General features: G+C 46.4%; 2 protein-coding genes across 9 annotated transcripts in view; one reads left to right on the top strand and one right to left on the bottom strand.

Annotated features, from left to right (window-relative positions):
- The window catches only part of LOC6553151 (unconventional myosin-XVIIIa), a 30364-nt gene that overhangs the window by 14122 nt on the left and 1733 nt on the right, over positions 1–14509 (bottom strand). For 5 of the 8 annotated variants that reach the window (XM_015154665.2, XM_015154670.2, XM_026975766.1 and 2 more), the window contains exons 3-10: positions 13678–14496; positions 13239–13382; positions 7976–8398; positions 7726–7912; positions 6944–7110; positions 5975–6885; positions 5311–5914; positions 5054–5248 (exon numbers count right to left, since the gene is read on the bottom strand). In XM_015154665.2, coding sequence (XP_015010151.1) covers positions 5054–5248; positions 5311–5914; positions 5975–6885; positions 6944–7110; positions 7726–7912; positions 7976–8398; positions 13239–13382; positions 13678–14496 — 3450 coding nt within the window. Of the gene's footprint in view, positions 1–56; positions 275–5053; positions 5249–5310; positions 5915–5974; positions 6886–6943; positions 7111–7725; positions 7913–7975; positions 8399–10180; positions 11510–13238; positions 13383–13677; positions 14497–14509 lie in introns of those variants that run through there. The other 3 variants (XM_015154664.2, XM_015154671.2, XM_015154666.2) reach the window with 2 other exon arrangements.
- On the top strand, positions 2648–4551 carry LOC6553217 (lipase member H). Its single transcript, XM_001980106.3, has 3 exons — positions 2648–2984; positions 3054–3297; positions 3512–4551. Exons 1-3 carry the CDS (start codon positions 2909–2911, stop codon positions 4353–4355), a joined length of 1164 nt encoding a protein of 387 aa, XP_001980142.1. The 5' UTR covers positions 2648–2908; the 3' UTR covers positions 4356–4551.

Genomic DNA, 14509 nt, shown 5'->3' with positions numbered 1-14509 from the left:
ATCGGGGGAATCGGTATTGGATTCGGACTCGGATTTGGCCACTTTCCCGTACGTACTAGACGGACGCAAGCGATGGCACAGCCGATGGTCAGCAGTCCCAGGATTGGCTGCGGCACCACCAAATCCTCCTGCCCCTCGCCACAGAATAGGTTCAGGATCTGAGCACTTTTGCGAAATGATGCGGAGGCACTCGCGTTGCCACTCCACGGCAAACAAACTGCGCTTTTATCCGACCACATCTCAACGAGAGCTCAGGCGATTTCCATTCAGAGTGCAGACTGCAACTAAAACGCAGCGAAGCCCTGTCCATCGTACGCCCACCTCCCAGGCGCAGAGATTACATCTGGGGAATTCTATACCCCGAGACAGGCAACAATGCAGAGATGAACTTGACCGTGAAAGTATCCAGCGTCATCGGCGAGAGGAGAAAGAGTCGCTGGGGAAGATGAGCAAACTGGAATCGCTGCAAGTGACGTCAAAGTTGCTTTATTACGATCACTTCACTGGCCACTGGGCACCGACTTCCACTGACCAGTCGAAAGCCCAGTTCGATTCACAGTTGCACCGCTGAGAACAGGAAATAAAAAACTCAGGCGGGCAGCCGAGTGAATCCAAAGATGTTGCATGTAACCGATATCTTCACAGAAAGGCAAGACACCGGGGGATAGGACTTTAGAGCCAGGCAGGCGTAGTCGTACGTATGGTAAAGCAGAATTAGTTAAAATATAATAAACTAATTCGGCAAAAAGATTAGCTGGCACAAAATGAAACCCTTTTAAATCACCAACAATCAACCAAATCACTTAACAAACGGCTAAGCTGCGAATTTATAACATATCACATACGAAATAATTCCATAAAAAAAGAGGCAAAATTCTAGTTTACGCTTACGATTTCTTAGGGAAGTAACATCACAGGCAACTAAATGAATTAGTCTTAATTTCAGGCATAAATTATTCAAATGCTTTAATCAATTTCAAATTGATTAGAAGCTAAAGAAAATGCCTACATATTTGGTGAAAGAGGCTGAATATAAATCAAACATGTGGTCATTTAGCAAAGTCATGCTTACTTCGATTGGGTCCAAAGTGGAGATGAGTAACCAGTTTGAGGTTTCCTCAAAATGTGAGCGCTGCTGTGGTAGAGCCACCTAGAAAGGGATCACGATGATTGAGAGGTGCCCATTTAATATAATAATTGCAGGGCAAGTCCAAGTTAATGAAAGGATCCTGACGAGCCGGTGATGCTTCGCATGCCATCAGCAATTACAGGAGACTGCAGTTGGAAAACGTTTTAATATCTGTTGGCTGACAAATGGCAGCCAACGAATTCCAAGGTAATTTCTCGTTTAGATTGAAAGTTACAGCAAATTTGTTGGACAAATACACGGAACAATGCCAACGAATTCCATTGCGTTGCGTTTCGTTTTAGATAATCGAAATAACAATAAGCACACATTATGTGTTTGCCTCAAAACGTAAATCCTGTCAATAAACTTTTTGTAACAAGTCGGCGCGAGATCAGCACACACGACAATGGCAACGCCACGCACGGGTTTAACGATCTTTAAAGAAATCTATATACATGTTAACATGAGCATGAATGAGTTTTTTCCAAAAATTCGAAGTGGAAGAGCAAGGCAAGTCGTAAACCCAACTTAACACCTCCTAAATGGTTGGCAAAACAGTGCTGAACCCTAACCCACTTTGGATCTTTTGGCCCAGTCCCCAAATTTTCGTCCGCATTTCGTTTGGGGCAGGTGAAAAGTGAGGAAGTGTAGTTCTAAGTGGGATCAACGACTTCAGACAAAGGCCTTCTGTTTACCAACCTCATTTTATTAATTGGAATGTAATCTGAAAAGGTTACTATAAGCGAGTGATCTACTACAAATTCTAGTTTTGCTTTATCAAAGAATTAACAACTAATGGGTAAATTAAATAAATTATTAGCCATTAACTGAGATGGCAGGTTCGAATGCATTTTGATTTTCTAGCATGCAATTATTTAATTTATTTAATCCAAGCCATCATGTTGTAATGCACAATCCCTTTCAAAATGACAGATCAATTTATTGACTCAGAGTGCGATAATTTTCCAATTAATATTAATGATATCTCGGGCGAACTTATATAAGCAGACAAACTGGCAAAGATCAGCCAACTGGTGATGGCGTTATCGGCCCGAAACTGTAAATCAGCTGAAGATATGCGTGTCGATTATATTATGCTAGCACAGTCATTTTTAATCAATGCATAAATTAATAACTTACGAAGGTCCGAGTGATCAGTGAAAGCCTATTGACCCACTATATAGCACTGCCTATGGTTGAATAGGTGGTTAGGACCTAGAGCTGCGTGTTCTGTTCTCCAGAATCCCTTTATTGACACTCTGTGTAGTGTTTGCCTGCACTTAGCCACAAAACCTGCATCTTGATGCCACTGCAACAGCCGCGATAGGTTGACTGCACTGGTATCGGCACTGACCAGGCCGCCGTGCCAACCAGTTAGTGGTCGTTCATCATGACAGTGACCGCTCTGATGCCGCTGCTGCCGCCGCTGCTGCTGCTCACGCCGCTGGTAGGCCGCCCTTGCCGGTCGCCGGCGGCAGAGACAGAACGCAGCGGGCTTTATTTAACCAAGCCTCCGTTTAGAATTTAGCAATACTTCGATTCGAGGCTTGTAACGATTCGGAGGTGCACGACAGGTTAGCCCAGCTCAGATCTGCTCCGCCAGGCTCAGAAATCTCACGTTCTTTTAGTGAGCGGCGCGAGCGAGTGATAAAATTTGGATCGCGAATTGTGACGGAATTTCGAGAAACAACAGAACTTTTTAAAGCGCACTTAAGTGAATCTTAATTGACGCCTGGTCGTGAATTGTCATCGGGTTTTTGGCTTTGGCCAGTGCGGTTTATGGGATCGTTAACGGGAATGCATTTATTACGCTGGTCGCTGTGGACGTGGCTGCTGGTCCTTGGTGCAGTGGGATGTAAGTTCTGATGGCCACAGTTCGATCTTTATGTTCGTTGTGCAGCTTATGGATCGTCTGCTCTTTCAGTGGACGCATCTGTTGACTACTTTGCCTATGCTCCAGGCAAGTGCGAGTTGTCAATTTCGCTTGTGATCCAGGACATGATTGCCACTGAGGCTGGCTTACTCCTGGGAAGGCCACGTCTTTCGCAAACAAAGTTGCTGCGGTACGATCTTTATACGACCCTTAATCCCAAGGAGCGTCAAATACTGCGACCAGGAGATCTGACCATGCTAAGGAACTCGCATTTCAATCCCAAATGGCCAGTTAGGTAAGTGCAGATGAAATATGCAATACCTTAAATCCATTTAACTCAAATCACCTTGCTATATTCTAGCAAAATAAGATACAATTGATTATAAAAAACAACCAGCGTAGTATGAACGATTTATAATATTGATTTAGAACGGAGTTTGTATTCATAGAATCATTGATTGGTCTTCGATTGCTAGAGCTCCATTGAACGTTGTGTGTCTATTTCTTAGGATTTCTATTCATGGCTGGGCGGGAAAGAGTGTCACCTGCTCGAATGCCGCCATCAAGGATGCCTACCTATCCCGGGGCAATTACAACGTCATAATTCTGGACTGGAGTCGCCAGGCGTTGGACATCAGCTATCCACGTGTGTCCAAGCAGCTTCCATCGATAGCTGCCAATGTGGCCAAAATGCTAAGGTTTCTTCATGAGAACACTGGAGTTCCCTACGAGCAAATCTATTTAATTGGCCACAGCGCCGGCAGTCACATCTCTGGATTGACTGGAAAGATGTTAAGGCCGCAGCGCTTGGGTGCCATTTTTGCCCTGGATCCCGCTGGACTTACTCAACTCAGCCTGGGACCCGAAGACAGGCTGGATGTCAACGATGCCTTGTATGTGGAGTCAATTCACACGGATCTAACGCTTCTCGGCAATCCGAGTACTAAGCTCAGTCATGCCTCCTTCTTCGCCAACTGGGGTCTCGGGCAACCACATTGTCCAAACGCCACGGCCACGGAGTTCGATTTTGTCTGCGACCACTTCGCGGCCATGTTTTACTTTGCCGAGTCCGTCCGTAATCCGAAATCATTTGCCGCCTTGCGCTGCACCTCAGCGAAATCGGTGCTCTCGGCCACCTGCAACTGCAACATCGGAGGCAGCGGAAAATATGCAGTCCAAACATGCACCGGCAACGAGTTCATGGGTGGTGAACCGGCTGTCCACAAAAGAGGTATCTTTTATCTAAGCACACGGCCACAGTCTCCGTACGGCTCCAGCGATGGGCTGGTTCACATTAAAAGACCCCGGCCATCCACTATTCGGGAGACGGCAAACCGACGCCCATTTGGCTAGATTTAGATCAGAGCAAACCAAGATTGCTACAGACCAAAAAGTGTATTGTATATATATTTAAACGTAGATTTAGCTAAGAATCTATCCACCCAAAGAATGCGTATTAGTCAAACATTATTTTACACTTAATTAATCATTCGGTATTTCTTTAATAAAAGTGGATCAATCCACAGGTTTATGGAGGCAATTAAACTCAGCCTATTATTGTTTGCCCTTCTTAAGTTTCATTAACTATTGAACGTGTTGAGCCAATGTCAACTCTTCGGATTGACCAACCTCAGTACGCGTGAGTAAAAACAATTAGATGTTAGTTGCCTTCGACTGTGAGTAATTAATCATATCAACGTGGTATGGAAAGCCAATGTAGAGGGGGGAGAAGCAGAATGGCATCGGTCAAACTGGTTCATCAACAGTCAATTCCACTAAAATCAGCTATTGAGACGAAATATATTTAATACACATTTACAAAAACCTGTTGGACTATCTGCTGACGCAATTAAAAATTGCAATATCCAATTATATAAAGCAAATAAAAGTTTCACATAATTGATTTTTTACATTTGGGTTTTTGGTTGAGGCCATAAATTAAATATGTGCGCTTTGGCTGTATGCTATTCTAGGTTAAGCTTTTGTTTTGTAGACAGTTCTAATCAAATGCTTATAAATTGAAATAAAGAATATAAGATTTAGGAACTCACCTGGCTAGGTCCAATACGATAGCTGGCCACATCCAGTTCATTGACAGCTAATATTTGCTCCACGCTCACATCCTTATTGCTAGCCAGGTCCCCGGCCAAAAGGCCGAAACGCCTGATAAATTCCAATAATGGCACTGATTCGGGAAAGCCAAGGCGATGCAAACGAGCCGCTTCTAGGACTTGTGAGCCACGTAGCTAAGAGATTAAGAAAATAATTAAATATGATTTATCAATTATCAACGTGAGCTTTGGCGCACCTGACTCCTTAACAGTGGCACATTGACCATTTCCTCTTCACTGGAGGCCTGACCGGCAGCTGAGCTGGGCGATCCATTGGCTGTGTACTTGGTGTGTTTGCCAGCGTTATGTTGCAGCAGATAGCAGTGCACAAAGTGAGTTCCAGTGCGGCGCAACGTGTCGATAATTCCATCGACGGTAAACTTCACCTGCAGCATGATGGAGTTTCGTTTTACTCCGGCCGTTGTGAAGGAGCGACGAATACTGGACACGCGTCGAAGCGACTGAGTGCCTTCCAGCCCAGCAAAAGAGCCACAAAACACCATCGCTCCCGATCCGCGGGTCAATGAGCCGATATACAGGCGGTTGATCTCCTCTCGACTGCTGTCTTGTAGAAGGGATACAGCATTCCGAATACCCGGGTGCTCCCGGCTATGCCGCACCCAACCATCGACAGCATAGAGCACGGGATTGGTGCCTTGCAGATGGTGGAGTACAAATTGTCGCGGCCCGGCGCATTTCCGCAGCAGGCTGTGGTGTTCCCGGTCACCGTAATGGGAGAACAAACGTTCAAGGAATGTGTCGTCGTTGAAGTTTGGATAGATGGCTTCCTCATCCAGTAGCCTGATACATAAATGGTTGCCGTGAATTTTTAAATTATACCTTTGAAAATATGGAACTCACCACAACAGGCCTCGACGATCATGATCTCGTAAATCTCGCTGGGACGAGCGCACTACATGATTCTGGGGTGCCTTGTCGATTAGAGAGATCAACGGTCCCGGATGACAATCCGAAGCTTGGTCCATCTCGATTTCCACCAGCTCCTGGGCATAGCGATCGCGGGGAGCCACTAGTGTCGTGTGATGGAAGAGCATCTGCAAACGCTCTTGTAGATAGTTGTGACGCAGATCCGCTAGAGTAGCACCCACTTGCTGGCCACAGCTGGCTGGATTTTGGAAGCCGGGCGTGTCAATTAGCATAATTGAGGCTATGGTATGGGCTGATGTGCAGATTTGACGATTGATCAAAGCCACCACTGCGGCCAAAGCCTCCGAGTATAGACCAATGACCAACGCCTCGAGACATTCCCAGGCCCATTCGTGTCCAGTGTCCGATGTGGGCGATTTCGAGGGACTCAGACCACCATTGGGAGCATTTGGTTGGGTAAGACCAAAGGCAGCTGATGACAGATCCTCTAGATTTACACCCAACAAACCCGAGGCCTTTCGAGCGGCCGTGGGATTGGCAAACTGAGTTCGGGCTGTTGATCCAGTGCCCACTTTCGTGACACCCGCAATGCCAAGATGGTAAATGGCCGCCAGAATGCTCCAGATCCCACGTACCGCCTTTGCGTCAATGTTCAGCGTCTCAAAGGCCTGAACAGTTCGCATAAAGTCATTGGCAGCTCGATGCCGGTCCTCCAGCTTTTGTGATAGCGATATAAAAGGATGGCTGTCCTCAGAGGTAATGTTCTCCAGGTGCAGCTCCTTCTGTAGCAAACCAGCGGCGCCAGCCAAGAGTCGCGTCATGATGTGGAAACTATGTTCATGGCCCAATCGTCGGCCAGCTCTTTGTCTCTCTGGGAGAAGAACCTAGGCGAGAAACCAGGCATTTAAGCAACTTGATTGCATGCATTAAAGAAAAACTTACCTGCAATGAAGCAGATGCAATCTGGCCGGTTTGATCGAAATCCAGGCTTAACAGCTGCGTCATCCGCGTGGCATTCGAGTTTAGGCAAGTTTTCGTGTTTCCAAAAGCCTCCAGAATTGTGCAGAGAGCATTGACCTTCTCCACATTAATAAAATTATTATATGCACCTAAACGAAAAAAAGGGATTTTAATAACAAATAGCTTTTGAATTTAAAAACAAAAAAAATTCTCATTTGTGCATATAAGCGTCCAAAATCTTTTGTTGTTATTTCGGTTATCGATGGATTCATAAAAGATAAATTAATAAATAAAATGTAAAAGCTGTGGCTTTTTTCTAAAAAAAATCGCTGACAAAACAGGTTTTAATTATTATTCAACATTTTATATTAAAATAAGATATTCAAATTACTAAACAAAATATAAGTGTTTATGCCGATGAAGCAGAATTTTTTTTTTAACCGTAGAATTATCTAGAACCAATCAAATTAAAAATCAATAACATGTAGCTTGCCAATTTACATTTTCATTAGACTATTCGCCTTTTTTGGTGATAAATCGAACAATGGAACCGAATTTGAGGCTTGTCTAATTGCAGCTGCATTTCTTGGCCAACAATGCAAATGAGCCAATCGAACGCAGATTGGATTTTGGTGTGGCACCGCCCAAACTGGGCCAGCCAGCAGCCCGCAGCCTACGGCCAAAAGGAAAACAAACAACAAATGCAACTGCAACTCGAGTGCGAGTAGGAGCAGCCACGACAATAAGACGGTGGAAACGCATACCAGCTGCCAACGCCAGGTAGTTGAGTGCATGCTTGAAGCTAGTGGATTTGCCAGAACCAGATCGGCCCATGAATATCAAGCTCTGGTCGCGCCGCGTCTCGACCAGGCTCCTGTAGGCGGTCTGGGCCAGTGAATAGACGTGGGGCGGCATATCCTCCGTCTTGCAGCCGCGGAACATGGAGACAACCTACGAACGAAAAACAGCAGCCGATAAATAACCCGCTCAGGCCAGTAACCAGTTGGTAGCTACCTTCTCGGAGTACAGGGACAGCGGTGCCATGGGATTGACCACGAGCAGCGTGGGCCCCGCCTTGGTGTGGATGAGATTGCTGGCGTATCGCTGACGGAGGCAGTGGAGCACAGACGCCTCGTTCAGATACTTCAGCTCGCAGATGTCCTCGACAAGATCCAGGGCAGCACTGTTCTGCTTCTCCACATCGTCCTCGTCGACGGTCAGCTGCTCCCCATTATGCAGGAGGCGCAGGCTTAGCTTATTCTCCTCATCCAGGCCAGAAGTCGCGGTCGGCAAACGGATGGCGGCAGTGAAGCCACCGCGGTGCACCAGCCAAACGCGCTCCGGCTGACTGGCATCCGCCACATCCACCTCCAGATCGTGGCCCACTCCTTTGGCTCCTTCCTCTTCTCCTCCGCCATTGCCATTCTCATGGCGGCTCTGCGAAAAGATGGAAAACAAACAAAGCAAACACGAAAATTAAGTCAAATTGGGGTCAACATTTTGTCGGCGCAACTTCAACTGAAGCAGTAGTTCGGCGGTGTGCGGGTATGTACATTGCGTTTATTTTCGGATCGGCGTGGATCGGGGCACATTTTCACGCATTTATTCCATATATTATCCCTACTCCACCACCGCCAGCAGCCTGCAGAGTTGCGTTCAGTTTATTTCGGGTGCATTTCTAAATTTGATGGTGTTTCTAAATCCTAATTAGCCGCCTAGTCGCGCCAAATGCTATTGGGCTAGACAGCCAAACCGACGACGACGTGGATGCGCCATTATGCAACCCATCGACGTCGTCGCCAGCGTCAGTTCACATTTGTGGCTATAAATGGCATTTAGCCGCAGCCTCCCAAGCTCCCAGCTCACTAAGATCTCCCTCCTCGCGCTATCCTCAAGATAGATTTTTCTCTTCCGAATTATGAAAATATTGTGCAAGGTTCAATGGCCCTCAATTAAAATCACGTTTCGGAAGAGTGTGCGCGGGGAACTAATTAATTTTGTAGATGTTGAGAAGGCCGGAACGCAAAGAAAATCTAGTGTAGTCTTTCATTAGGCTCTTATTCACTTTATTTTTATGGCTTTTCGACAGTTTCAAAACGACTGGTTATAGACGTTTAATTTAATTGAAGCATTCGGCAATTCTTTTGGCTAAGGGAAGTTTTTAAAAATTTATATATCAGTTCAGTGAGAATTTACAAATTACGGTGGCTTTCAACTGGGGCATAATTTGATAGCCTAGTTCAGTTCGCAGATCGCATACACTCATCAATCGGTTGGAACTAGTTTGGAGGAATATTAAGATAAACAAAATAGTTCCCCGGGCGCATGTCCACTGTCAATCAATGCTGCACTCCACTCCACTACACGGCCGAGTCAACGAACCCGCAGTCGTAGCCGCAGCTGTTGATGATGGCGAGCACACAAATTAGACGGAGAAGAGGCGGAGGCAGCACACAGAGACATGAGACCTGACTAATTAACATGGATAGCGGATAGGATAAGAGCGTGGATAGCTGGTTGCGCCTTACTAAAAGCTACCGTCTGGATTTCATATCCATCTATGTATCTTTTAGTGAATTATGCAATCCGATTCCAGTTCCAAAAGAACTTTGAGGAGGCGGCCACGCAGCGAAGCTAACTCGAACCTAAATGAACACTTCCGCTTGTCGGCTTCTCAGGCGTATTGAGCCATAAAGTTATACCGCCATAAATGCAGCGACAAGACGACGACCGTACCATGCCGTAAATTATGAGTTGGGACTCGACGGCCCACGCATCGTCCGAGCATAATAATAAAAGGTCTAACAACTAAATCGTACATTGGGTCATGGTTCGGCGATCTATCGATCGATTCCATCTTTTGTTCATTCGTGGACAAGCTGTCCATTTGTTTTTTTATTGCACCCATCGATTTCGGAGAGAAGTACTAGAAAGTTTTCATTGGATATACATACAAATGTCTTTCATGAGCCTCTTTTTCCGCCCCCATAGTAATTTAAAGGTAAGTTATAAGGTTTAAGTTGCTTAAATGCAAAATAAACCTTTCATTTATATGTTCAGTAATCTGTACGTAATAGTTTTTCAGATTTAGAACGAAAAGTATGAGAAGCCATATACGAATTTGTTTGGAGTTTTTGTTCAGCTATTGAACACACCTTCTTGAACTGAACTTCTAACGACAAAAAGAGCTTGGCACCCCTGTGAAGATATAATGCGCACCTTTTGCTTTACAATTGCATCGTAGTTTTTATAGCTGGCAGCCAGGGAACTGGCTAGAATGGCCGGCCACTGGAGACCTGCGTTCTGGGTATCACGCCGTCGTCGGAACGAACTCCTCGTGCTAGGATTGGGCGACTGTGGAGCACTGGCGGCTGCAGCGGCGTACTTTGATGCAGCGGCGGCGGAAATATTCCATGGCGGACGGATAGAGGAACTTGCTCCCGGAGTAACCTTCGCTTCCGTTGTCTTGCTGTTGCTACTCCTGAAACTGAGCGAGCGTTTTGTGGAGCGCTCGAAGGTTGGGGTAAATGGAGGCTGTACTGGCGAACAGGCGATGGCAGCGGCTTCCTTAGCTTTAGTGACCGCCAGACGCGGAGGTTTCGGAGGCGGGACGATAGCTGGAACAGCTGCGGATGAGGAGGATGGCCAGCTGTTGGAGTTCTCCGAGCCACTTTCGCTAATTGTCTCCGAACTGATGCTATTCTTTCGCTGAGCCTTGGGCGTATGTCTGCCAGCCCTGGATCCGCCAGAGGACGCAGTCGCTGATCCTCCGGCTCGATGGGATTTGTTGGTGCCGCATGCATGCGCCTTGCCCGTGCAACCCTTATGGAAATTTGGATTCAGGCCCGATCCTGGAGCCGCTGGGACAGCAGGAACGATACCGCCGCGCAGCGACTGTTCGAAGCTTTTCGGCTTGAGGAACATGGCTGTTATGCGATCACTGGGCACACACAATTGTCATGGCCAGCTTGCGGAGCATGACCAGAGCGGATTAGCAAACAGCAAACAGATATAGAGAAATAGATACAGATACTGACGCGAAGATACACAATAGCCAGAGTCTGAAGTGGAGCGGGAAGTAGGCGACGATTAGGTAACTGGAGCGCCCGCGGAACCTTGGAACTGTTAGCTTTATGTGGCTGGAGCACTTAGCGCTTTGACATTAGACAATTGCGCGCCTGAAAACGGCCAATCATCGATCGATCGATCGATGGACCGTACCGAACCAACCCGGACTGATTGATAGATTGCACTGCAAGACTCAAGTCACGAACGCGACGACGCCAGCGAGTTATGAATTAAAGCCAGTCCAGACCGAATGACAGCCAGAATCGTAATCGTCATGGCGCACAAAACACCAAAATCCACTCCGCTAGGCAGCAGGCACTACAACTGGTAACAACATCGGAGTTCGCCGTGGGCGTCGCGCAGTCTTTCCTCGAATTCGATTTCCGTACCGAACCTTGGCAAAGTTTTCAGCATACTGACGGCCCAGCTCCAAGCGCAGCGACTGCGAGCCGCCCGACAACAACAAGCCCCGAGACGCAAACAAAAACAAATCCAAAGACAAAAAAAGAAGCACAGGCGAAAACACACTGCGTCGACAACGATGCCGCTGCCTCAGCCTCTGCCCATGGGGTACCCGGTAGTGTGGGAGACCCAGAGTATACTGGTACTAGACTCAGAACTCGACACTATTTTCGAGGCACGAAAAAAATCTTATTGAATCTGTCTGTGGAATACTAGTTACTTATCAAGAAACAGCCCATGAATAACAATGTTGTGAACCAAGTCTAGAAAATTATCTTTCCACTCATGAGAAAAGTATTCCAAAACAAAAATCCTGAACGTAGAAACGCCCAAAACCGTTATTTTGTATTAGTTATATTATGACAGCTCCTCTGAAATGTATTATGCTTGTACTTATTTGCCGAAATCGGACTTTATACGAGCTAAGTACAATATAAATACAATATTAAGCGGTTTTCGAACACATATAAATGAAAAATAAATACGCATACTTTCACAGAATAAATTAAGCGGTATCTGATAGTCGGGACTTAAGCTCCATTGAGTTCGTTCATGTTTTGTTGTGGCTTTGCCTGCTATTTGTGTATGCAGCTTCAAGTGGGTGTAGAAATGCACACACAGCTGCAGTCGCCGCCGAAGTCGCTGCCTCTGCCACAGTCGACGCTGGCAGCGCTGCAGGCTTGGTGTTTTGGCTAGAGGCAAACTCACGGATCGTGAAAATCCATGGATCGTCGTCTCTTGGACTCTTCGACGTGTGCTGCTGTTGCATTGCTTGGCCGAACGCAAAAATGCATAATGTCCATACCAAATGCAGTTCGAGTTTTTCCACAGTGTTGCCAAATCGGTGCGGTTTTATATTCGTCTTCTTCAATGGAAGCGAGAAAGGCGGTGAAATATGAAATATGTCAACGCCTTACCACCACCCCACCCAAGTTGCTCCACCAACAACACGTGCATATTTATAGAAAGGGCCTGGCGATACTGGATAGGTGGATAGATAGATACACACATAGGTGAATAGATCGCTGGCTAGACCCAGAGCCCGGGCTTACGGCCATATTTCACAATATTTGAGCCAGTTAAACACGGCGAGAAAATGTCAAACACGTTTCTAGCATAGTCAACAAGTCAATAGGAATTGCAATCTACCAGCTGGGCAAGGAAGTATGCGGTTGCGAAATGCTCTCCTAACGATTCTTAAATATATATCCTCTTATCAGTAGGAAAATAATTTTAACAGTCGTAGGAAAGTACATACTCTGCGAAATAGATGATTTATCATTTGGTTAAATTATTTTCCCTAAGACATCTGTCACACATAAATTTTATAAATAACTAGACAACTAACTACACTCATCTCGAACAGAACTGGCATTGAGTCATATGAGAAGAGCTTGAAAGCAAATAGGAGGATATTTGCAAAAGAGAAATAAACCCAAACAGGAAACGCCTGACGGGAATACCAGAAATATCATTACTATGATTCCAATAATATATAGAAAAAAAGAATTTCTAATTTCAAAATTGCATTCTCAGCTTAGAACATAATTTTACAGATCGTTGTTAATTCCTAAGATGCCTCTATGCTTTTCATAATTGATCGCAGTCCGATGCATTTTAATGGATAATGTTGTTATGCAACCAAAGCTTCGAGGTTCGGTTCATTGCTGTGCTGTGATGACGGGCTGCCTGCTCCATCAATCACGTGTGTAAGCAAGACCCACTAATGGATGCGAAGTCGACTCACCTGACGCTTGAAGCGTTTGCTGGCACTGCGTCGCAGGGTGTTGCAGTTGCCGTTGGTAATGGAATGATCGATCTCCTCCACGGTGGCTGTGCTGGGTGCCATGCATCGCTTGCTTAGCTCCACCAACTCAGCGACTGGTTGGACCTGGATGGGTGGCAAGGCAATCAAAGATATTAGTTTAAAAAAGTTTAATATTTTGATATTCAATTTACGAATTCTGTACGGTCCAAAGGTAGATTGCTTATAATGAAATAAACATAATCATATTTTAAGAATTCATGCAAAACTTTAACAAAGTTGTCAGGTATTTACCTTTATGAACCATAAAATTAGAGCACCTTATGAAAGGTGTTCTTATCATATCTTTTCTTATCATATTTTGATTCTTACTTTAGCGTATGCACATGAAAGGAATTAGAGAATTCTAAGAACTACATACCTCCACGGTGACAGCCTCGCCGCTGTTCCGTATCATCTCAATGATGATCTCTCGCGACAGTTCGCCAACCGGCGTGCCGTTGACCTTAATTAGACGATCGCCGGGCAGCAGACCCGTTGCTCCACCACCAGCACCTGGCTCGGCGAATATAACCGGCCTGAAAATGGGCGAAGTCAGGGACTCTGTTCTGTCCAAGCAGATGGCCTTGCGCAGGCTAAAGCCGAAGTCCTGGCGCGGCGACTTCTGTCGCCTGATCACCAGCTGCCTTGGTGGCGGAAGTTTTACCAGCTGCACTGGCGGCAGCGGCAGCTCCACATCCTCAAAGGCATGAACGCGGGCCCAACGGTCGATACCCTGGGACTCACCGACGGGACTCAGCGAAAATGGGGGTGTGGCGAAAGAGGAGTTTGTGGTATCTGTGAGACTGTCGGCGCTGGGCGACGGCGAGGTGAGCACATGGAGGTGCGATCCTTGACTGTTACCCTGGGGTAAAACTCCATAGCGGGCGTTGGCCGGCAGGGTCATGGCCCGTTGCTGACCTCCCGTCTGTTCTCCGTCGCTGCGCAGGCTCTCCACGGAAGTGAACGAGGTTCCATGCTGACTGGAGTTGGAGCCGATCGAACCCGCTCCCCTGGCAGCTCCCTCGTAAAGCGACTCATTCTGGAAGGTGTTGCGCAATAGCATCTCTGGCGTGCCACCTGCTCCTCCGGCGCTACCCGCAAAGCTGATCTCCTCATGCACATTGGTCATGTTGCTGCGGGAGCCTTTCAGAATGCCACGCTTGGGTGGTTTTGGGGGTATAGGTGGAAGAAAGCGATTCTGAAATGTGGAA

This window comes from Drosophila erecta, unplaced genomic scaffold, assembly GCF_003286155.1.
Source record: "Drosophila erecta strain 14021-0224.00,06,07 unplaced genomic scaffold, DereRS2 tig00000000-arrow-pilon, whole genome shotgun sequence".
Taxonomy (NCBI): domain Eukaryota; kingdom Metazoa; phylum Arthropoda; class Insecta; order Diptera; family Drosophilidae; genus Drosophila; species Drosophila erecta.
This window is presented reverse-complemented; position numbering and strand designations above follow the sequence as displayed.

What these genes read in the sequence shown, in the direction of transcription:
- LOC6553217 (XM_001980106.3), top strand. Translation starts at nt 2,909, where the DNA reads ATGGGATCGTTAACGGGAATGCATTTATTACGCTGGTCGCTGTGGACG. An exon ending in GGTCCTTGGTGCAGTGGGAT is followed by an intron (nt 2,985 to 3,053) that starts GTAAGTTCTGAT and finishes CTGCTCTTTCAG; the next exon opens with TGGACGCATCTGTTGACTAC. An exon ending in AATCCCAAATGGCCAGTTAG is followed by an intron (nt 3,298 to 3,511) that starts GTAAGTGCAGAT and finishes TCTATTTCTTAG; the next exon opens with GATTTCTATTCATGGCTGGG.